At 42.0% G+C, this 24,311-nt stretch overlaps 1 protein-coding gene across 1 annotated transcript; it reads left to right on the forward strand.

The window, feature by feature from the left end:
- Positions 1 to 6,430: 6,430 nt before the first annotated feature.
- LOC131256942 (nucleoid-associated protein At4g30620, chloroplastic-like) lies at positions 6,431 to 23,559 on the forward strand. The gene is made up of 7 exons (XM_058258058.1): positions 6,431 to 6,593; positions 7,941 to 8,099; positions 10,044 to 10,140; positions 10,239 to 10,278; positions 11,651 to 11,722; positions 22,900 to 22,956; positions 23,042 to 23,559. Exons 1-7 carry the CDS (start codon positions 6,503 to 6,505, stop codon positions 23,114 to 23,116), a joined length of 591 nt encoding a protein of 196 aa, XP_058114041.1. The 5' UTR covers positions 6,431 to 6,502; the 3' UTR covers positions 23,117 to 23,559.
- Positions 23,560 to 24,311: the final 752 nt, after the last annotated feature.

The raw sequence follows: 24,311 nt of genomic DNA on the forward strand, positions 1-24,311 counted from the left end.
GTTTATAAGGATCTTATTTTGAAGAGGCCAAGCTCCTTGTTTAGAACGTGGTTTGTAGATGTGGGACCATGGTTGGTCTATTGAAACCATTGATCTGAGTCCTCCATTATGGATGGATGATTCCCCAAAATGGGAGATCCTAGCCATGAATCATTGGCCTTTCCTCCATGGTTTGTTCGTGCATTACTTTTTAACCATGTATTTGAATGCCAAATTGGGAGGATATTCTGGGAATGGTCCATCCATGGTTGGAGCCCGCAGATCAATGGCTTGGATAGACCATGGGGCCCACATCTACAAAGCAAGATCCGAACAGGGAAGTTCGCTGTTCTGAATGAATGAGGAACTCTGCCTCCATTTTGAAACAACCATTGTAACTTCAATTTTTGAGTATGAAGTATATTGCAAGTCTGAAATCTAGTATGGAACTCATTCTACTCATTAGACACGATACACTGCTGATATTGCGATGGTCTGCCTAAATACATTTTTGTAGATTCAAGGGCATGCTGTAGGGACCAAAATCTTAATCTTTGACTAGGATGAAGGCCAAGGACATGGGCTCCATATGAGACCGCACCCCCAGGAAAAAAATGCTATTTTGGGGCCCATTTGATCAGTCCAAATCATGAAGCGAACTTGATAGCCTATGAAATGGGACCAATTTCATATCATTTTGACGTCATTTGAAATTTAAAATTAGTCTTGGCGAGGGCCACTGAAGTGGGCCACATGAGTTCATGATTCCATAATCACGCTTAAGGGATGATGCTACCTATTCTATCGATGACATTAGAAAAGAGAAACAAAAGAAGGTCCAATCATCATCTTGAGACTTTTATTCTGTAACGCTCCACCCAAGGATACAATATTGTCCGTTTTGCTCACAGGACTCATAGGTTTGTTCTCGGGGTTGCCCCCAAAATGCGTTGTATCCTTAAGGTAAAAACCCCACATATAGCCAGGTCGATTGAGCACTCCCTTTTCGACGTGGGATGAGCGTGCTATCCCCGACCAACTGGAGCGCTATTTTCGAAGCCTGACTAATCTCACATGGACTCGGTTGACAACCCACGCTCGTACCACAGCCTGGCTGGGTAGGCACCCCCCCTCTCTCTCGGGAGATAGAGCGCTCTCGCTTTGATACCATTTGTAACGCCCTACCTAAGGACATAATATTATTCGCTTTGCCTATAGGGCTCACGGCTTTGCTCTCGGGGTTGCCCCCAAAACGCGTTGTATCCTTAATGTGAGAACCCCACATATAGCCAGGTCAATCGAGCACTCCCTTTTCGATGTGGGACGAGCGCATTACCCCCGACCAACTGGAGTGCTATTTTCGAAGCCTGACCGATCCCACATGGACCCGAATGACAACCCATGCTCGGACCACAGCTTGGCTGGGCAGGCACCACTTGTAATGCCCCGAAAATCGGCACCCGAGTACAAAGACTCTGATCCCGAGTTCCCGGGTGTTGTCCTAATGAGAATGCACGTGTGTACTCATTCAAATTCAAATTCATTTCGCACATATATAATCAGAGGAGCACAGTTCGACTTAGCGGATCTAAAGCAAGGTAGAGATAACAATATATTTAGAAATATATGGCTAAAAGTTAAAAATACAGTTCTAATTGTAATGATCGCCCAAAATGGGATTATACAAATCACAATCCACAATATACATACCCAAGGCGGTTAAAGTGTAAAGCCTTCAATCTACACCTAATTCTCTAAAATATAACGGTGTTGACACAACCTGATATAAGCCTACCTATTTAAGGTTTCATTAGTGCCTGCATTAATGATATGCCTGGTTGGTGTTTTAAAACACCGTCCCAGGTGGGAGTGAGTAGCTAACTTAGTGGTTCCATTAGTTCTAAGTTACACATGTTATCGATACAATACGCAACTAATAATAAACAAGAAATCAAACAATTCCTAAATACTCTTGTTAAATGTGCATATGAAGATATGATATGATGCATGTCCTTTTCAAACAATACTCCCTCATATGCGACTCCGACCACCTGGTTCGCAAATGACAATACTCCCTCAAACGTGCGATTTTAACGCCTGTTTCACCACATTCTAATATAATGCGATGCGATGAATGATCATGTTAGCCGAGTAATTATTAAGTTCAATTCATCCAGTATGTTCGCGAAGCTAGGATACCAACGTTATATCACGAGTCTTTATTCGGATCACGTAACTCGTTATCGCACGTAGTGACTCCTTACCAGTGTCCTTTGATCCAAATTTAGGTATCACCCGTTTATCTCACAAATTAACAATTTCAAGGCTACAGTATGATACCTAAATATATGAGGATCAACCCAGTATGAATCGTCACCCAATACCGGGTATGATCACTCAGTTTTGAGGTACGGGTTTATCACATAAAACCAAATTACCACAAGGAAATGGCTCGTCACCCAATTCCATTCACGCCCGGGTCATTTGAACGGTACTCTGGCACGCAACCATCGGCCAGGTAATTTGATGGGGGTCATTCGAATAATGGTTTATCACCTCCATCAGTGCTCACTGGTCACCATGGGGAGGCTCGTCACCCCAGCATAGGCCGACAGCTCAGACACGGTGTTTCATACTACCATGCCCGGTTTATGAGTCTTAGTTGCTCACTGGTTACTACGGAGAGACTCATAACCTCAGCGTAGACCGACAGATTGGACACAATGTCCCATACCACCATACCCGGCTTATGAGTCTTAGTGGGATTATATCGCACTAACAGTTATGAATGGACACATCCATTGGGAATGGGGTATCCTAGATTCCATTTAGTCGTGTCATACATTGTGAACGTACATGATTAGTTGGTTAGTGGACTAATTTGATTGACCTGGGAGAACCACGACACAACCGGCATTGGGTGCAAACAGCTTGTATAGTCCAGTTACTATCGGTCATCCGTGTTTAACCTGGGTCGATCAAACAAGCCTAGGGTGGCCGCCTTAACTTGGGCCACCCTTTTAGTTCAGGCGGTTAGCCAACTGACCCAATATCGTAGCAATCCTAAGTATCGTTATGGACTAAACACTACATCAAACAACTATAGCATATGTTCTACTACACAACCACTTAGGCATTTCATCGAACATGTAAGCATACATAGAATACTACGTTCACTAAGGCATTAAATCAAACATGTGAGCATGCATAAAGTAATACAATCCCTTAAGTATTAAATCAAGCACATGAGTATCGAAAAAGCAATACATTCCACCATTCAAGCATTTCATCAAAGATGTGAGCATCTATATCCAACAAATAACATATATTATAGACAAATCAAAACATTTACATATTAGCATGTACAAATTTATCTACAAGTATCTAATAATTAACTGAGACCCTCAAGGGTCGATAAATGGAAACTTAGAAATAATGATCCGCACTTTTGTAATGATTTGTCCAACTCAAAGCGCTCATAGGATTAGAGTTATAAAGAAAATCCATCAAAGCCTAAACAATCACATAAACCATTGTAAAGACTAGAAAACCTACCCACAAGACTATATTAGAGAGTAAATTGTATTTCTTACCTCCAATCGCCGTCGAGAGAACTCCCTAAAGAACATGAGAGTGACAATGTAGCTATAGAAAGGGATGAGGGAGTGAATGTGCACAAACCCTCACTCTTCCAAGCTTCCTATCTTTCTCTCTCTTTCTTTCTCCTCTTTCTCTTCTCCCTCACCCAAGCTAAGGTATGAAATTCGTATGAGAGAAGGGGGTGCCCAAATGAGGCCCTTATATAGTGTTAAATTTGGTGTAAATGGCCCAAAGGGTTAGGTTTTTACTATACTAGCTCTATGGGAGAGTTTTTCTAACCTTTAGGGCCCACCATGGGATGTACATATTATATACACCGTAGGATAGTTAACCCTAATGATGATCTACGCATGGATATGATCAGCCTGCCATTTGGACGCGCTGATCGACGGGTATGATTAGAAGTCTGTTCAATGGTCACCGATGGTTGATCGGGGCCGTGGCAATACAAATATGTGTGGGGAAATATCCTTATTCTACATGTGAAGTTTGGGCGTAAACTGACAATCTGAAATCCTTAACTTTGCGTAAGAGTGGACGACCCAATTCACTTAAGTTTCAGCTTCTTCCTTTAAAGTATTTGCACTTTTCATGCACTCGTCCCTCGACTCAAGTTGAGCAGTTCTGGACACTATCCAGGTCCGACTCCTGCGATGGATGTCGAGCCTAGTAAGATAGACATTATTGTATAGTTTTGGAACTAGTGACTCATTAACGAGCGGTTTAGAGCTCGTTTGGATAATCAAAGCATTTCTTGAATGAATTAGGTAGCAAGATTTCTTTTGCGCAATGATCAAGGTTTGGATTAATTATGTTCATAGTGTGGTCTATTCATAATTAGTAGAAATGACAATTCGGTCTTAATAACCCTAAACTGTCGGTTTTTAGACTAAAGGAGTAACTGTATTGGTTTGGTTTGTTAATTAAGATTTGATTCTCACTCGAGTCGGCTTTGGGTAGATCTTTATTTAGTTACGGTTACCTCGATTAGTCAGTGATAGGTCGGCTAGATTTAGACCATACGTAAGCAAATCGTGTGGTTAAACTCGGTGTTTAAGTGATCGGCTGGATTTGTTAGCTTTTTACGGTTGATTAATCAGATTGGTGTGGTTCTTTATTGGAACCACCCGTGTATAAACTAACTTTAAATGCTAATGGCCAATAAATGATAATATATGCTAATTATATTTAAAAAATTCAAGAGTTTTTTTTGGAAATCCGAAACCTTGAAAAATCAAGGACATTACGTATTCAATTGTTCTTACCATAGATTCCTTTATGATTCCAAAGAAGCACTTTGGTTAGCCATGTTCACCAAACAAGAATGGTTGTGAAAAATTGAAGGGCTAGGATCATTCGATTCGTATGTGTTTTTTGGAAGAGCGGAATACTCTAGTTCTTAGGTCAGGCCATGGTTTGTATGTTTCCAATGGCCAGGAATGTCAGATGGACGTATGAAGAACGGACCTGGGACCTAAAATCAAGAAGGTCTGCTATCAACTTATCAAGTGGGCCACGGAATAAATAGCTGGTAATAGTTGTTCTGCCAAATTCTACCAAACATAAGGCCTGATGGTTGGGCTAGCCTGATATGTGGGCCATTTCATCCTCACTACGCCCCCCTCCTGATGAACGATCTGTACACTCAACACGTGTGTCGTGAATAGCCTCTTCAATCTTTCTTCGCCCAAGCCATCACACGTGCTAAAATCCAATGCCGGTTCGCTGACGCCGTATACTGGATGCGAATTTCCAGTAACCCGTCCACGAGAGGCCATGTAGGCAGAAGCTCTATGGGCCACACGGAGATTTCTGTGTGACATCCACTGCGTCCATCAGTTTCGTCAGCTCATATTAGCACACGAGCGCAAATATGAGATTGATCCAAAACTCTAAGTGGGCCACACAAAAGGAAACAGTAGGAATGAAAATGTCCACCGTTGAAACCTTCCCAGGTCTACTGTGATGTTTATGTTCCATCCAACCCGTTTATAAGGTTATTCTTATCAGGACGAACAGGCAACACAAATATCATCTTGATCCAAACTTCTATGGGCTCGAAGATAGTTTCAATGGTGGGCGTTCAATCCCCACCGATTCCTGTGATGTGGCCCAATTGCCTAGTTTTTGTGTTTATATCATAACATGAGCTAATAAAATTGATGGACTGAGTGGATGTAGCACTGATATCGTGGTGGGCCCCACAGAGCTACAAGATGAGGGATGGCCCCCACCTAACCATTGGCACTAATACCATACACTGGTACGCGTGCGAATCCGCGATTCGCCTTTTCCATCATTCCTTCGCGAATGCCGCCGCGTTCTCTATCTAACGCAAAAGTGGACGCTCCTGGCTGGGGATATGTGCAGTGTGTGTGTGTATATATATATTAGTCCAATCTGTCCATCTATTTTAAAAGATCATTTTAAGTGATGACATAAAAAATGAGGAAGATCAAAGCTTCAAGTTGACCACACCACATGAAGGAGTGGTGACAATGACGACCACCGTTGAAACATTGCTAGGGCCTACCGAGATGTTTATTTGCCATCCAACCTGTTAATAAGGTTACATAGACCTGGATGAAGAGAAAACATAAATATCAGCTTGATCCAAAACTTCTGTGGCCCCAAATTTTCAACGGTAAGCGTTCAATCCACATTGTTTCCTGCGGTGTGGTCCACTTGAGCTTCAATCTGCCTATTTTTGAGATCATCATCTAAAATGATCGGTCAAAATGGACGGAAGGCGTGGATTAAAAAAAATACATAATGGTGGGCCCCACAAAGCCCCTACCAGGATCGTCCGTCTGTAGCTAGTCCTGGTGGGGTAGTACCCAATCCGCGTCCCACAAAGCTATCTCCTCGCACGGCTCCATTTCTCACACTCTCTCTCTCTCTCTCTCTCTCTCTCTCTCTGCAAATGGCTTCTTCGAGTGCTCTAACAGCTCGGATTTCCTTCTCTCACAGGCCAAATGACCGGAATGCCCCCGCCTTCTCTTCTATTTCCACCTGTAACTCTCTCTCTCTCTCTCTCTCTCTCTCTCTCTCTCTCTCTCTCTCTCTCATATTTCGATTTTTACTGGAAATTATTTCTACATTTCCATTTCTAAATAATTTATTGTATTTTATCTGCTTGAATTGTGATATTTCTGATGGAGAAGTTATCCCCGTTTGGCTGTCATTTATGTGATAATTTTTCATTGCAATCTGATATTCTGTTTGGTTGTTGGGTGTTTTTTTTTTTCCTTCCCTTTTTATGCTCGTTTCTAGTCTATGAGGAGGAATTTAAAGAATATACGCCCGAGGATATGTATTCAGGTTTTCGAGTCCCTGTATCTGTGATCCAGACCGTTGATCTGATGGGACATATGGTGGATACTTCGTGCCCCTTGAATCTTCCTGATACAACGATCATAACCTTCCATCCGGAGGCCTTAAAATAGACGGTTAGGCCCGGAAATATGGCAACGTTCCTCATTCAATTGATTATCAGCCAAAATTTGCACGGCTAAGATCTTCCAAACTGTTATTTTTTTTTGGATCATGCTACTTGAGTGTGGGTTCACTAGATTTAGAATAATGTGGTGGTCCCAGTTCATATTGCTAAGTATACATATTATATACAGGTAAATTTGGAGATCCTTATCAATAAGCTCATTCGCGTTAAGTAAGAGTCGTAAGATTTCACTTTGAGTGTGTGAAATTAAACACTTTCTCTTTCTCCTTCTTCTTCATTTTTTGAAATTCAAAATTAAACAGATTAATAACCTTTGTCTGCTCTTAAGAAAACGTCATACACGTCAGTGTTATTCAGATTTAACTTGTTTAAGTATACAGTGTATGTTTCCTTTTTACTATAGCAAGATAGAGAATTGGATCCCTAACCAATGATTTGTATGCTATCATGCTTCACATTTAATTCTCAAGCTGCATTAGTTGAACATATTTTCTGATATAGTGGAATGGCCATCAGAGAAAAATGGTTATTGTGTGACACGGGCCCTTTTCCACATTGAGCTCGCCTGCTATTAGAAGCCAATTTCACGGGTTTTCTCCATTTTGCTCAACACAAAATGGGTTTCCATAGCTCCAAACAAAGGCCTATTTCAAATTTAAAAATGACACTGCTTAAATGAGGCATAATGGCAGTTTGTGCACTATCCCAAATCGAGCCTCAAAAAACATGTACACTTCAATTCTTCATCTTTGTTTCATATCTTTTTGTTGTATGTGAGAATCGATGAGCATTAGCGGTTGTTCTTTTTAAGCAAAAAGTATACACAGGGAGTGAGCCTGTGTGTTTTTTCTTCCTGAAAACATTTTCAAACTCAAGTGCAATTTATTTATCTGCTTTCCAGGTAATAAACTGAGCAAAAATACTAGCGTGACAGGTGGACATATCTTAGCCTGGCCTTGCAGGAAAAACGCGCACACAAGGAGATCTCTCCGTGTTTGTAGTTTATTTGGAGGGAAAAAGGAAAATAATGAAAAGAAGGATGATTCACCTTCAAAGGCAAGTTAAACTAACCTTGTCTTCCAGAATAGCTACTCGTAGAATTCTATATTATTCTATTCGGCCTTCATCTTTCTTTCTGAATATTTATTTAAGAATAAGTGTTTGAAGCTTCTTCTTGTCTTCTTTTAATCTCCAGATGTAAGTTTTCGCCCTTCTAATGTTTGTTGAATTTCGCTAATACCAAGTCATATCAGTGCAATGTAATCAAAATAGGTAATAGTTCTCTAGACAATTTCTTGAAAGATACAGGTGTCCAGACCTCCATTAGGGGATTGGTTCCATTTCTGTATACTCAAATCTTAAGAATACCACTCTAATCAGAAAAAGGTCAAAGTCATGTAATATTCATAAAATTGTAACTAGGGGTGTCAATAGGCTATGCTGGGGCAGTCTGAGGCTTGTCCAAGCTGGGTCCATGAGCTAGATACAAGCAGCCTGGCCTGCTAGATAAGAATCTAGGTCCAAGCTTGACAAGTTAACCAGCTGAGCACCCATCCTAACAACGTTTAATAAATTGGGCTGGGCCTGGCTGTCATGTTGGGTCTTCGTGCATATCCAAAAACAGGTCTGGATCAATCAGTTATTTGGCCTCAACCTTGTGCCCTAAGCCCAGCTTATGGGCCTTTAGCCTCAGGCAAAATCAATCCCAAAGTGGCTGGACATAAGCCGGGGGCCAGCTTGATCCATTTTCACCCCTAGTTAACTTGACTAGTCCACATAAGCAAAAAATGCCTAGGCCAAATAACTAATTGATATGTTCCTAAAGCAAAAAATGCCTTGGCCAAATAACTAATTGATATGTTACTTACATCAACGACTTCAATTGATTCAATTATTTTAATAATGTGTCAGAATTGGGCCTTCTTTGAAGAGACCCTAAACCCTCAAGATTGAAGAATGATGAACTAAAGATTCTTTGAAGCGAATCTACATTGTTCATTCAATAAGCCCAAGTTATTCTTATATACTGAAAATCTCCTCATGCAGTTTATGATGTGTGTTTTCTTGAAGACTTCAATTCCTGCTTGCCCTTTATTATTATTGTTTGTTTGTTTCTTTCTTATTAGAAAGCTTGTTTTCCTAATCACAGCTTGCTGCTAAGCATGTAAGCACCCATCCGCATGCACGGTTATAAGAAGTCACATGTGGAAAATCTGAGCCATGAATTTGAATCAGCTAGGCCCCGCACTATGGATGACCTGGCTCAAAATCAGGCGGGTGGATTCATCAGGCAGGACACAAGTATAATAATATTGAATGGTTTACTGAGAAAAAATAAAACAAAAACAAAAAGAACGAAAGAAAGAAAAGAAAATGCAAGTGTTCCATATTTCATCTACACTTGTGGCCACCTTGATGAGTGAAGTGGCATGATCTTTGGACAAGGTCATCTTCATGGTGGGGCCACCTGACGTGCAGCTCAGATGTCCCACACGAGTGCCACGGTGCATGTGGGCTTAGCAAACCTTTCACTTTGTTTTATTCATCTATCTCAAGAGCTTTGCTGACCGCCCCACAGAAACTCTCTCCACATGCATATTTACACACAACATGTGCTCACTTGGCGAGTATGTGAGACAGTTAAAAGGTGAATATGGTGGGCCCATTGTGTAGATGAATGCACATAAAACTAGGTCGATTCATTCGTTGAATGGACCACCCTTATACCTAAAAAATGGGTGGTTTAGAAAAACTCTGCCAACAATTCGCATTCAATGTAGATGTGGCCCACCTGATGAAGACAAAGGGGGGTAACATTGCACTCTTCAGATGCCCAACATGCTTGCAAGGTTTGGGTAAGGGTATGTATGGAGATGGGCACATGTGGGGCTAGCAAACCTCCCACATTGATGCATGAAATGGACGCTGATTGTCTTCTGATCTCATTTAAGTCTTTGTTGGCTAGGCTAGACTTTTATGTATTCTGTATGTTTGTTATAGGCAGGGATTTTTGGAAATATGCAAAATCTATATGAGACCGTTAAGAAGGCCCAAATGGTTGTCCAAGTTGAAGCAGTGCGTGTACAGAAAGAACTTGCTGAGTATGTCTTGCTGCAATTCCTTCGTTATCTGACCTGACCATTTTTTATTTTTGTTAAAATCTTGAAATATTGTCCACCTATTTCCTTTTGTTTTGCAGAGCAGAGTTTGATGGCTATTGTGAAGGCGAGCTAATCAAGGTATGCTAATGCTCACTACATTGTGGCCTTGATTTGAAAGTGAGCGAAGCAAATCTGAGATCATGAGCTGCTGGCTAGGATTGACTAACCTTAATCATGATATGCTTGTTGTCGTAGAGAAGCAAATCTGGCTATTGATAGATTGGTGATATAACTATTAACTTCAACATTGTTTGAGATGTTGAGGGTCAACCCAAGCTGACCCGACCTTGGGAGGACCCAACTTGCATCCTGACCTGACATGAATTCCAACAATGAGGTTCCTAGCCCAAACTCAGCCCGAATTCCTCTATACTCAGCCCTAAACCAATTCGACCAGACCTGACCCAAGTATATGTGATATTCCTTACCTGACCTGACCAACCCAAATTTGTCCAATGCGAACCCAATCCAATTTCAAATTGGGTTGGAGTTTTCCAACCTAACCTGACTGAATGACGCTGACAAGCAGCCCTTCAGGTTGACCTGAACCCAAGTTGCAGCCCTAGTCCCTAGCCTGGATAAAGGAGGGTTGCGTCAGCTTTGTCAAACTATGTCCATGGCCTTTTCTCATGAATCTTGACAATTTGACATTTTAGTGAGAGAGGAATTGAGGAACAAGATTCGGGTAGCCAACCTCAATTAGTTTGGATAAGGCGTAGATGATGCCGATGATTAATTGCGGCATCTATTATATGAAGCTTAAATTTAATAATATTTTGGCCTTGCTTGGTAGACACCTAAAATGAGTTATCTCATTTTAGTTAACATTAATTATGTATTATAGTCTTATAGATCTTGGTCGCCAATACATAATGAGTTCATGTTAACTGTGATTATGTATTACAAATCAAGATTTCTAATACATAATTTACTGTTAACTAAAATGAGATCAACTCATTTTTAGGCATCTACCTAATAAGGCCCTATTCTTTCTGAAAAATAGGATAATGTTGTTCATATGCTGGGTTTGGGCTTTTTTTCCGGGTCTCTCGGGTTCAGATCTGGGCATGAGCTGCATGCCTGATTAGTAGTTGGTCTGGACCATAGTTCAAAAACCTGAAAACTCAACCGATTCCATGTCCATCCAGGTCGAGTTGACTTGAAGACTCATCTCAATTCGATATTGAATTATTAAATTAATAAGGATATTTAATTAGTAACACCTATTTAAATAGGCTAAGAATATAAAAAGTTGGCATAGACTTTCAAAGATGAAGTGCATGGCTTTCAGTGAGGAATGTTTGTGAAATCCAGGTCATTCATCAAGTAGGCTGCACTGTGTAGTTTTTGTGGTCCACTCTATTCATCACTCTCTTGCGAAATGCATCGAATCTTTTCTATATTGTTGTGAAAATGATGTCTCTTCATATCTAATTGAATTTCTTACTAGGTAACACTTTCTGGAAACCAACAACCCCTGCGTACTGAAATCACTGAGGCTGCAATGGAGTTGGGACCTGAAGTAAGTGAACTTTAGTTCTGTTAATCAGATGATTGTCATTTTCCATTTTTCCAAGCTTTCTACCGTTATTCAACTTTGCCTTGAAGTTTTACATGGATTTTAACTGATTACTTTTGTGAGGAATTCTATGATCATTGGTGGCGTATAGGTAGTATCCTTGGGAACTGAGTTCCGCCGAGTTGGGCCATGCTTCTGTAATATGGGCTGTTGATCTGATGGGGTTCATGAGTCACAATGGACCATTACCGACTGGCATTTTATATTGGAAGATCATAAACATCCAGTCTTGGGCTTCTTCTTTTGTTGTTGTTGCTGTATGGGAGAGGTGTTTTAGCCACCAATGGTACTCTGGGACATTCTCCAGAGGCAACAAGAAGGGGAGAGGGACTCAAACGGTGAACCGATGAAACTCCTAATTTGGAATGCGTAGGTGGTTGGGCGCTGACAAAAGAGGGGCCAAATTAAAGACATTTGCAGATGGTTCAAGGATCAGTTGATCTCACTGCAGGAAACCATGCTTCGCGCGTCAACCAGTTGCTGATGGAGTCTATCTAGGGAGGTAGGATAAGAAACTGGGTGTCTTTGGATGCTATGGGTTCAACAGGGGGTATTCTGATCATCTGGGATAGTAAGGTCTGAATTAAGGAGGATTGGTGTAGTAGTTACTATGTTTCATTAGGTGGGCCTTCACAGCTGTTTATGGGCCGAACCGATCAACACAACTATGGCATAGCTAGCACGTAGGCTAGGTTTAATAGAATCCATAGCGTGTCGGTGGATGGCAATAGGGTCAATCATAAATCTTAGATTTGTGATACTATTGTCTAGTTCAACAAGAACCTTGATGGGGACATCACGCGCACACGCGCACGCATGCCGCCCCCCCTACGCACGTACATACGTAGAAGGAGGACCCCACCATCGATCTGGCTCGATGACGACGTCCATGGAGGGCCTCCTAGCTAGAAGTCAAGTTTTGGTTCAGAAAAGTAGCCTGATAGTCAACAAAAGCCCACCATGGGATCTCATGATCGTGGCCCACTCGTCGGATTGGTTTTATATTTTAGGTTTTGCTTATTGTTATTATTTAGAACATCGTGAACGCTTTAGATTTCCTTGTTTGGTTTTTATTTTAGTTTACTTCATCGCCAAGTAATAGGTGTCGCACATGGTGCGAGTTTTTGGGTATAGGGTTCTCCCTATAAATAGGCACCCCTTGTAGTTCTTTTCATTCATTGAAGTTAATAAAAAATTCCTGCTTTATTTTTCTGCTTTCTTCATGAGTTGTGGAAGAATTCAAAAGTGGGTGCAAAGCCCTCCCTTTTTGAAGGGCTAACTACCGTGGTGCGAAGCCACATCGATCCCAATTCACCCCCATCTTCCATCATCTTTTTTTCATCTTCCCCCACCATCCGTACTTCAAATTTGTCCTTTTGTTGCATTAGATTTCTTCATTGCAGCAGGTTTCCAGATTTCGGCCCGCAGGCGAGCTGAAACTTCGGCGGAGCACCATGCATAAATCGTACATCGGATCGAGCTGAGATTTGAGGGTTTTGGAGTCCATCCATGGCCGACCAGGGCCAAGGTAGCCTTTTTCTGAATAGTGGCCCCCACACACGTGCGGCCGGGATCACACGCACGTCCGTCTGGGCCATTGTTGCTGTCCACACGCGGGATCATCTTTTGGCTTAGGTTTTTATCCTCTTTTATCCTCTCATAGCTGTTTTTCATGAATCCTAACCCTAGATTACATGATCCCTAATTGGTTTGCCTCTTTTTATCACCTTAGGGTTCCTTGAATTGAAATTAGGGAATCCCTTGGATTAGGGACTGATTTTTATGCATGAGTAGTTGATTTTATTTCCGTTTGAAATTGTTTGGTTTATAATTTTTATTGGTCCAGTCCTAGCCTATGTCGGCTTCGACGCGCATAGATTCCCCTTTTTAATTGAATGTTTGGATTTTCATGTGGGACGTGGAATTTGTGTGATTGTTTCTGAATTGGTAGGATCTAAGCCTGAAATGTTGCATATCATATTTTATTTTCCATGTCCTGCATCAAACCTTCTGTCTAAAGAGGAGTGGGTACAGCCGTGGCTTGATAATTTGCCGTTCAATAGAATTTCTGAAGTGGATGCAGACTTCCTTGAGTGGCTGGTTGCAGAGGAAGAAGTTAAACATGTGGTGACAGACTAGGAAGAGATAAAGCCCTTGGGCTAGATGGTTCCCCCTTGGCTTTTTTTGAAGTCTTTTGGGATTTGGCAAAGGAATATGTGATTTGTTTCATAGCTGAACTTTTTTAGGGTTGTCAGCTATTGTAAGAGAGAGTTAGGTAATTCCTTATTGCTGTTATTTCGAAAACAGGAGCTGATTGCTTGAGGGATTTCAGGCCTATCAACCTCATTGGGAGTTCATATAATATCTTTGCTAAAATGTTGGCCACCAGGTTCCAAGTGGTTCTCACAAATGTAATATCCAATTCTCAAGGGGCGTTTATTGCTAGTAAGCAGATCCTGGATAGCACGTTGATTGTGCATAGATGCATTGATTCACGGCACAAGGCTAGTAGAAAGGGCATCATTTGTAAGCTGGATATAGAGAAAGCTTACGATCATGTGGACTGGGACTTTCTCAATTATATGTTGGAATGGTAGAAGGCGGTTTACGGAGAGCTGTGATAACTAGCAAGTATGGTGTCAAGGAAGGGGGATGGTGGGTCAGGGATTCTTCTTTCTGCAAGGTGTCTAGATTATGGAAGGCGGTTGCTAGCATGGTAAGCAAGTCTAAGAAAGGGGTTGATTTTCTGTTGGAGATGGGCAGGTGATTCATTTTTGGGAAGACGTTTGGTTAGGAGAGGGCCCGCTCCAAGTTAAATTACCCAGTGATGCGGACACAAGCGCATTCAAAGTGTACCAACGAAGAAAGCGCCATCCACAAGTGCCGTCCTTATGGATAGGCGACTATTGAGGAGCTGAAGACCTTTCACATGTGATTGGACATATAGAAGACCCCTTTCAGGGAAGACACATGTGAAGGAAGATTGGAGAAAGAAGACCGAGCGCCCAAACTTTCCCGTACTTATGTTATTTGCGCGTTTTTGACTTAGTTAAGGGTCTTTTAGTAATTTTATGTCTTTGCTTATTCTAGGGGTATTTTAGTAATTTTATGTCTTTATTTGTTTATTTAAGTGGGCTAAAGCCCTAAACTCGAATTTCAACTATTGATTAATGAAAAACAAACCCTTTGGTTGCCTCCTTCCTCTCTTCTCTCTAATGGTGCTTCTTCTCTTCCCTTGATCTTCTTCTTCTAATTTCTTTTTGTGCCCCTCCAACTTCTTCAAGGTAATAATTTTCTTCCTTCTATTTTTCAGTTTTGGCTAATCCTTCTACGATCAAAATCTTGAGAACCGATCTAAACCCTAAACTCCCAAATTCTCAAATCCCTAATCCGAGAAACTTCTTGGTTCTTCGAACTAGTGATCTTCATTGATCGATTGGGTGTGACCATGCAAGATCGGGAGGTCTCATCCCTCGCCAGATCCAACCTAAGTAGTAATTGAATTCCATAATCCATGGTTGTAGTGATGGCCCGCTCCATTGCATGTTTCCTTTATGATTTTCTCAGTTATGATGATTACTGTTAGAATTTTAGATCATTTATTCCTTTTATTTCCGCTGTTTAATTATGTCCATGAGCATGCATCATAATTAGGGCTGTCCTGCGTCAAATTTGGTATCAAAGCCTAGGCTTGCATGGCTTTTGTTTAGGTCGAGTTATCAAATTAGGGTTTTGAATTTTAGGTTTAACTTAGGAAAGTTCCAGGTTTAGAAAGTTTTCAATTTTAGAAACTTTCCAATTTTAGAAAGTTCCTAATCTGGAAAATTTCCAGATTTGAGTTGTTTCCTATTTCAACTTAATTGCGTCAGTTCATAGTAGTTTTGCATTCATCGCATTCATCTTGAAAGTCATAACACCTAGTAGTCTAGTTAGGTAGAGTTTGGTTCAAGTCTTCATTGTATGCCCACGAGAAGAGGTAGAGGTTTCGGACTTCAACCTACCATGAATAATGAGCAGTTATCTGAGCAACTTGCTCAATTGATACAAAAGATAACCGCCCTAGAAGTGGGTCAAGGGCGTGAGTTTGCCCGCTTGAGAACCAAATTACCACTACCATGACTAAGGTGGAGCAACTAGAGGCGTCCCAAAAGGAAAACCCCGCTGTAGGGGAAGATGCACACTCCCAAGTGGAAGGAATCATTGAAGAACGCGCTGCCACACGTGGTGGTAGTGAGGATAGAGATCGTGGTAACGGTCGTGGTGTGGTGCGAGAGGCACGAGCCACATGTGGTCATCAAGACCGCTATGATCCAGATGAGCATGCGATGAAGAGTGAGAGTTGAGGCCCCGAGTTTTGATGGGCGCTTGGATCCCAAGGCATTCCTTGACTAGGTTGCTGGCATGGACCACTACTTTGAGTGGTATGGCATGTCAGAAAACCGTCAAATGCGGTTTGCTAAGATGAAACTTGTGGGTCAAGCCAAGCTCTTCTGGACCAACACCGAGCGTAGGATAGAGAGAGTTGGTAGAGCCCTTATCACACATTGGTATGAGTTGAAGGAGAAGTACCTTCCTCTCTCATACCGCCAGAAGCTCCTTGACCAATGGCAATCCTTACACCAAGGGTCAATGCTTATCGCTGACTACATCGCTAAATTTGAAGAGTATGTGATGCGATGTGATATCCGAGAAGACCCTCTAGTAACGCTCTCGCGTTTTAAGACGGGCCTTTGTGCGGATCTTCAGCGCGAGCTTATTACTCGGCCCTTAACGGACTTAGATGAAGCATATCAAGTCGTGCAGGAGTTAGAGCAATATCTGAAGGCTCCTGTCGTTCGTCATTTTGAGTCCTGAGACTCTAGTGCTAGATCTAATTCTTAAGGAACTAGACCTAATATTGGTAATTAACCTAGGGCACAGGCGACCATTCCGCCTAGGCCTAGAGAGGACAAGGGCAAAGGGGTTATTGGTGCCGGTCCTAGTAACATGAGCCAAGTGAGGTGCTATGAGTGTGGCAACCTTGGCCACATGTCTAATCAGTGGCCTACGAAGAGCCGTGGGAGAGCCTTAGTTATAGGCGAGTCCCACGAGGGTGGAGATGACCAGGGTGATTATGAAGTTGAAGAGTATCACCCTGAAGGAGGACTTACTGATGAAGAAGAAATGGATGGAGAAGCAACGCTTGCATTAGTCAGGCGTGTGTTGGCTCAGTCTAGAAGTAGTGCTAACTGGCGTCGAAGCACTATCTTCTACACTATTGCCAAGTGTGGTGAAAAGAATTGTAAGGTGATAGTGGACAGTGGAAGTTGTTAGAATGTGATTTCCACTAGCACCTTAGATCGCTTAAAACTGAAATCTACACCTCATCCAGACCCGTATAAAGTTTCTTGGGTTGACAAGACATCCCTACCTGTCACCCAGCAATGTCTAGTCCCCATTGAGTTTGGGTCATACAAAGAGTCCCTGTGGTGTGATGTTTTACCTATGGATGTGAGACATGTTATCCTAGGTAGACCATGGCTATTCGATAATGATGTCACGATCTTTGGCCATTCAAATGCGTGTACTTTTATGTATAATGGTAAAAAGATCAAACTTAATCCTACACCACCTGAGAATACACTAGGGAAGAGGAAGGATGAGAAGGCAAGTGAGCCTAGAGAAATGGGAAAATCCAAACCTAAGTCTTTACATATAATCAGCGCAAGAGAGTTTGAAAAAGAGGCTAAGGAGGATCCTATGGTGTATGCCCTCGTGACTAGAGAAATTACACCTGAGGTTCCATCAGAGTTGCCCCGTGAGGTGACCTCGGTCCTGAAGGAATACAGTGATGTATTTCCTGAAGACTTACCGAATGAGTTGCCACCTATTAGGGACATACAGCATGCCATTGATCTTGTCCCAGGGTCTACTCTACCGAACCTTCCTCACTACAGGATGAACCCTGCAGCGCATGCAGAGTTGAAGAAGCAAGTTGATGAACTTCTGTAAAAGGGTTTCATCCAAGAGAGTATGAGCCCGTGTGCCGTGCCTGTATTGTTGACGCCAAAGAGAGACGGCACGTGGCGCATGTATGTGGACAGCCGTGCCATAAACAAAATTACTGTCAAGTATAGGTTCCCTATACCTAGACTTGATGATATGCTTGACATGTTGGCCAGGTCCACTATATTCTCTAAGATAGACCTCAAGAGTGGATATCAACAAATCCGTATACGCCCAGGAGATGAGTGGAAGACGGCGTTTAAGACGAAAGATGGGTTGTATGAGTGGTTGGTCACGCCCTTCGGCTTGACTAACGCACCCAGTACTTTCATGCGGGTGATGACACGAGCTTTGAGGCTGTTCATGAAAAAATTCCTAGTGGTGTACTTTGACGATATTCTTATTTATAGTACCACTAAGGAATCACACCTTGAACATTTAAAGAAGGTCTGTAGTGTCCTTAGGAAGGAAAAGTTGTACGCTAATCTTAAGAAATGTGCATTCATGTCTAGCCAAGTTGTGTTCTTAGGATTTATAGTGTCATCTGAAGGGATGCGCGCAGACCCTGAAAAAGTTAGGGCCATAGTTGAGTGGCCGGAACCAAGGAACATTCATGAGGTGTGAAGTTTTCACGGCCTAGCAACTTTTTATCGTCGGTTCATTAGGGGTTTTAGCACGATCATGGCTCCCATTACCGAGTGCATGAAAAAGGGAGAGTTCGTGTGGTCTAAAGCCGCCGTCAAGGCTTTTAAAAAAATTAAGGGCAAGATGGTGGAAGCTCCTGTCATGCGTCTACCTGACTTTTCTAAAGTCTTTGTAGTAGCGTGCGATGCGTCTGGTGTCGGTATAGGTGGAGTGTTGAGTCAAGAAGGACACCCAGTGGCCTATTTCAGTGAGAAACTGAATGAGGCAAAACAAAAATACTCCACTTACGACAAAGAATTTTATGCGGTAGTGCAATCCCTGAGACATTGGCGACACTACCTCCAACCGCAAGAATTCGTTTTGTTTTCTGACCATGAGGCTTTGAGATATTTGCATTCTTAGAAGAAACTCAACCCAAGGCATGCTAAGTGGGTAGCATTTCTTCAGGAATATTCGTTTGTTTTGAAACACAAGGCCGGGGTTGAAAACAAACCAGCGGATGCCCTTAGTAGGAGAGTGGTGTTGCTCAACTCCTTGAGTGTAGAGGTAGTCGGATTTGAGCAACTGAAAGATGAATACCCCATATGTCCTGATTTTGGGGGTACTTACGCGTCGCTCTCTAGTGACCAGCATATTATGGGTGAATATGTTCTTAAAGATGACTTTCTTTTCAAGGGAGACAGACTTTGTATTCCCCGTATGTCCCTTCGTGAATTCCTCATCTGGGAGCTTCATTCAGGCGGGATAGCTGGCCATTTTGGTCGTGATAAGACCATTGCCCTCGTGGAAGATCGTTTCTATTGGCCAAGCCTCAAGCGAGACGTAGCCAAAGTTTTAGGGCAGTGTCGAACATGTCAGCTGGCAAAGCAAAGAAAGCAAAATACCGGGCTGTACACGCCATTGCCAGTGCCATATGCTCCGTGGCAGGACATTAGTATGGACTTCGTGCTCGGGCTTCCCAAGACTATAAAAAAACAAGATTCCGTTTTTGTCGTTGTGGACCGTTTTTCTAAAATGGCGCATTTTCTCCGATGTTCGAAGACGTCAGATGCGTCTCATGTTGCTCGTCTATTTTTTGATGGTGTGGTGCGTCTCCATGGGTTACCTAAAACTATAGTGTCTGATCGTGATGTTCGATTTACTAGCTATTTTTGGAAGACACTGTGGCACATTATGGGAATTCGTTTGCAATTTTCTACTGCTTACCACCTACAAACAGATGGTCAAATTGAAGTGGTAAACCGTAGCCTTGGAAATCTTCTACGTTGTCTAGTGGGTGAACATGTTAAGACTTGGGACCTAATTTTACCAACTATTGAACTTGCTTATAATGGGTCAGTTAATAGATCTACAGGGTTGAGTCCTTTTGAAATTGTAAGTGGTTATAAACCTAGAATGCCCATAGATCTCTTACCTATGTCTATTACCCAAAGGTCTTCTGAGTCAGCCGATGCATTCGCACGCTATATTCATGATTTGCATACGCATATTAGACAGCGGTTAAATAAAAGCAATGATGATTATAAAGTTTCAGCTGATTCTCATCGTAGAGTGCAAGAATTTCAAGAAGGAGACTATGTAATGGTGTGAATAAGGCCAGAGCGATTCTCTCAAGGATCTGCAAAGAAATTACAAGCGCGTAGTGCTGGACCATTCAAGATATTACAAAAGGTTGGGTCCAACGCGTATCGGGTTGACCTTCCGCCTGAAATGAGCATTAATCCAACTTTTAATGTGGAAGATCTAGTCCGTGCCCATACTCCCATTGTTGATACATCGTCCCTTTCATGGCCTTTCTCTGAGTTTGCTACCCAACCCCTTCCACCCCCTCCTCCACCCATTACCCATAAAGAAGCAATTGAGGAAATCTTGGATGACGAGATAGTATCCACGAGAGATGGGGGTTTCCAAAGGTATCTTGTCAAGTGGAAGAACAAACCATCGTCTGAATCTACGTGGCTTTCGGGCAACGCATTGCAGGGTATTGATCCAGATCTACTCGAGCGCTACAAAAGTTTCAACTCGTCGGAGTCGAGTTTTTCTCACCCGAGGGAAATTGATGCGGACACAAGCGCATTCAAAGTGTACCAACGAAGAAAGCGCCATCCACAAGTGCCGTCCTTATGGATAGGAGACTATTGAGGAGCTGAAGACCTTTCACATGTGATTAGACATATAGAAGACCCCACTCAGGGAAGACACATGTGAAGGAAGATTGGAGAAAGAAGACCGAGCGCCCAAAAGCGCCCAAACTTTTCCGTACTTATGTTATTTGCGCGTTTTTGACTTAGTTAAGGGTCTTTTAGTAATTTTATGTCTTTATTTGCTTATTTTAGGGGTATTTTAGTAATTTTATGTCTTTATTTGCTTATTTAAGTGGGCTAAAGCCCTAAACTCGAATTTCAACTATTGATTAATGAAAAGCAAACCCTTTGGTTGCCTCCTTCCTCTCTTCTCTCTAATGGTGCTTCTTCTCTTCCCTTGATCTTCTTCTTCTAATTTCTTCTTGTGCCCCTCCAACTTCTTCAAGGTAATAATTTTCTTCCTTCTATTTTCCAGTTTTGGCTAATCCTTCTATGATCAAAATCTTGAGAACCGATCTAAACCCTAAACTCCCAAATTCTTAAATCTCTAATCCGAGAAACTTTTTGGTTCTTCGGACTAGTGATCTTCATTGGTCGATTGGGTGTGACCATGCAAGATCGTGAGGTCTCATCCCACGCCGGATCCAACCTAAGTAGTAATTGAATTCCATAATCCATGGTTGTAGTGATGGCCCGCTCCATTGCATGTTTCCTTTATGATTTTCTCAGTTATGATGATTACTGTTAGAATTTTAGATCATTTATTCCTTTTATTTTCGCTTTTTAATTATGTCCATGAGCATGCATCATAATTAGGGCTGTCCTGCGTCACCCAGGTTAGCTAGGCTTTTTCGGTTGCAGGCATTTCTGTCACTTGATGCTTCTCCTTCACGGTGGAAGAGTTATTTGGTCTCCCCCTTGCAGAAGGAACTTGACGGACGAGGAGGTCGATAAGTTCACTTGGCTCTTGGCTTGGATTCATGACTATTGCCCTTTGCCTGGCGAAAAGGATGTGATGGTGTGGAGAAAGGAAAAATTGGAGAATTTTCTATTCGATCCTTTTATAAGATGATTACCTAGCACCCACTATTGTGTGGCGCTACGGTGCCCTCCAAAAGTTGTGGCCTTTGCTGTGGGAGGAATAGGGTGCTCACTATTGATAATCTTCTAAAAAGATTGTTAGTTATCCCCAATATTTGTTATGTGCATGCAAGATTTGTTTATCCATTTCCCCTTTGCTAGAGTTGTGCGGTGGGTGATGTCGGGGACCAATGTAAACTAGCTCCCTGCATGTCATGGAAGTGGGGTGGGAAAAAAAACGAAGTTTGATGTGGAGGTTGGCACTGTTGACTGGTCTATGGGCCTTGTGGGGGAAAGGAACAACATGTGTTTTTAGAACTAGTGTGTCGGCTATGAGGGTTTTCAGAAGGGCAAAGTCTAATGTCATGGGGTGTGCCTCTTGTTTAAAGGCCTTTGATGAGTGTATTTTTCTTTCTTAATTGGGCTTTCATTGTCATTCCGCTCTTGTAGCCTTTTGGACGTTCTTTTTCTAATAAAATTCTCCTTTAAAAAAAAAAAAGAACGTAGGCCTTTGTTTTTTTTTTTTTCCGCCTCAAAAATGTATGAAGAGTTAGGATTATCCTAGTGGGAAGATAATTCTAGTTGAGGCCGGATCCACTCGAAATGTTTTGCAGGATAAGCTTAACCTAAAAATCAATGTGTGGGGCCTACTGTGATGTTTTAGTGACATCCAATCTGTCCATTATGTGTGCCCCATTCTCTTCTCCTTGGCTGTCAAAACTCAGATTAATCGAAAAGTTAGGTGGGCCAGACCATGTAAAATCATACCTAAAACCTCAAAACTCACATGTTGTGGCTCACCTGATTATTGGAATGGCCTCATTTTTTTAGGCATCCCTTCATCCTGGTCAGATGCATTTTCTGAATGGATTAGATGTCATACGAAACAGTGGGCCCACATACAATTTGGAAGGTTTTTATTGGTGGGTGTCCCCGTCCCAACTGTTCCCTGGAGTGTGGCGCACTGAGTTTTGGATTGGCTAGACTTTTGGCTTTCAAGGAGAACATTAGAGGGCACAAATAACAGATAGATCTGATCTCAGTAAAACATCAAGGTGGGCCCCACATTTGGATCGTTGATTAAGCTTATTGGATAAACATTTGTAGTGAATCTCAGTTTTGTCCATTGATTGCTGAAGAGTGCACCCCACTTGTAGAAACTTAATGTCTGAGGATGCTTCAGACATTCCTGGGCTTATGATCATATAATTGCGTCTTCTTTTAATATCTATCTCATGTAAGAGCCAATTCTCGATCATATAATCCCATCTTCACAAGTTCCAACAATCTATAGATCGATATTACTGACGTCTCCCATTCGTGCAGAAGCTCTCGCTCTTAGTAACTGAGGCATACATGGACGCACACCAGAAGAGTGTTCAGGTGAGAATCTTCATTTTCCATAATAAAACTTATTTCATCTCTTCTGCTCATTGAACTGAAAGTTTGTACGGTTTGATTTTCTCAGGCCATGAAGGAGAGGATGAGCAATCTCGCCCAGAGCCTGGGAATGCCGCCAGGCCTCGGTGAGGGACTCAAGTGACAGGTATTTCATCATGCTGGTAAGAGAGAAACAAGCTTCAATTTTGAATACTAAGCAAAAGCGGGCCACACACATCATGACCGTGCAATCATAGTAATCTTCTCCACCTCTTTCCTTTTGTTTTCTGATGATTTATAACTGCTCTGGTCCAAACATGGTTTACTTAACAAAAGAGAAGATTTACAGCCTATCACCCTCCTTGTCTTTATTGTTTCTCAAGAAAGCATGTAGCGAACATTCGTTTTCTGTTCCTTGAATGATCTCTTGATGATTCAATGCCCCCTGCGGACACGTTCTTGTTGGCAATTCTGTAATGTTCTTAGTTTCTTTTTCCCAGGGAAATTTGTGTAATTATACTGTTGGGTTTTGATTTTTTAGTCCTTTTCCCCCCCTGTTTCCTCAAATGTTGCGGATTTGCTATCGATCTCTACAGGTTTGCCTTATCATGCTGGAGATATGTTATATGATAGAGGACCTCTCCAGTGTACACATGGCAGAGAGATGTGTGATTTGGAGCCCTATTATTTTTCTGGCCCTACCATGTGTGGCCCATGGTTTCTAGAATCACACTTATTAGATGATCATTGTCATCTTGATTGATAGCCTAAAAATGTATGTAAGAAAGCAAAAAATGGGTAATGATCATCATTCAGCCAGGAAAGTTGTTTACAGTTAATGGATGAATTTCTGATTGTTGTTGTCTTTTGAATTGTGGGCCATCTAATGTAGGTCCCACTAGATGATCAGTCCCAGTTAGACATCTCCTGCCGTGCATGGTTGGGTATGGAGAGAGCAGGCTTTAGTGTTACGATCGAGGACGCTTATCATATATCAGAACTCCATTGCTGGATGGATATTATTGTGGATCAATACATTCCGATCATCTGACCGGACCAATCAGATAGATGCCTTTTGACTGGCTTGATACAGTCGGTCCACCTACATGCACCTGAAACAGCTCACATGTGCATGAAGGTGGGCCCTCTTGCTGCATGGTGCCCACCAGAAAGGTATGTATCTCAAATGAGTGCTGTTCAGTTTGCTGGTTGACGTGCAGGATTCCCTGCCTGTGGGCCCATGGTTTGATAATCCAAATTGTTGATATGATGGCCATAATTGTTAATGAGGGACCTCTTTGATATCCCCCGATTTCAATGATTTTAAACTAGTTGATATTTTTGGTTCTTTTTAATGT

The sequence above is a fragment of the Magnolia sinica genome, chromosome 9 (assembly GCF_029962835.1).
Source record: "Magnolia sinica isolate HGM2019 chromosome 9, MsV1, whole genome shotgun sequence".
Lineage (NCBI taxonomy): Eukaryota > Viridiplantae > Streptophyta > Magnoliopsida > Magnoliales > Magnoliaceae > Magnolia > Magnolia sinica.

Bases quoted from the DNA above. Each gene is read 5' to 3' on its own strand.
- LOC131256942 (XM_058258058.1), top strand. From the start codon at position 6,503: ATGGCTTCTTCGAGTGCTCTAACAGCTCGGATTTCCTTCTCTCACAGG. The intron at 6,594-7,940 runs GTAACTCTCTCT...TCTGCTTTCCAG, and splicing joins CTTCTCTTCTATTTCCACCT to GTAATAAACTGAGCAAAAAT. The intron at 10,279-11,650 runs GTATGCTAATGC...ATTTCTTACTAG, and splicing joins GTGAAGGCGAGCTAATCAAG to GTAACACTTTCTGGAAACCA.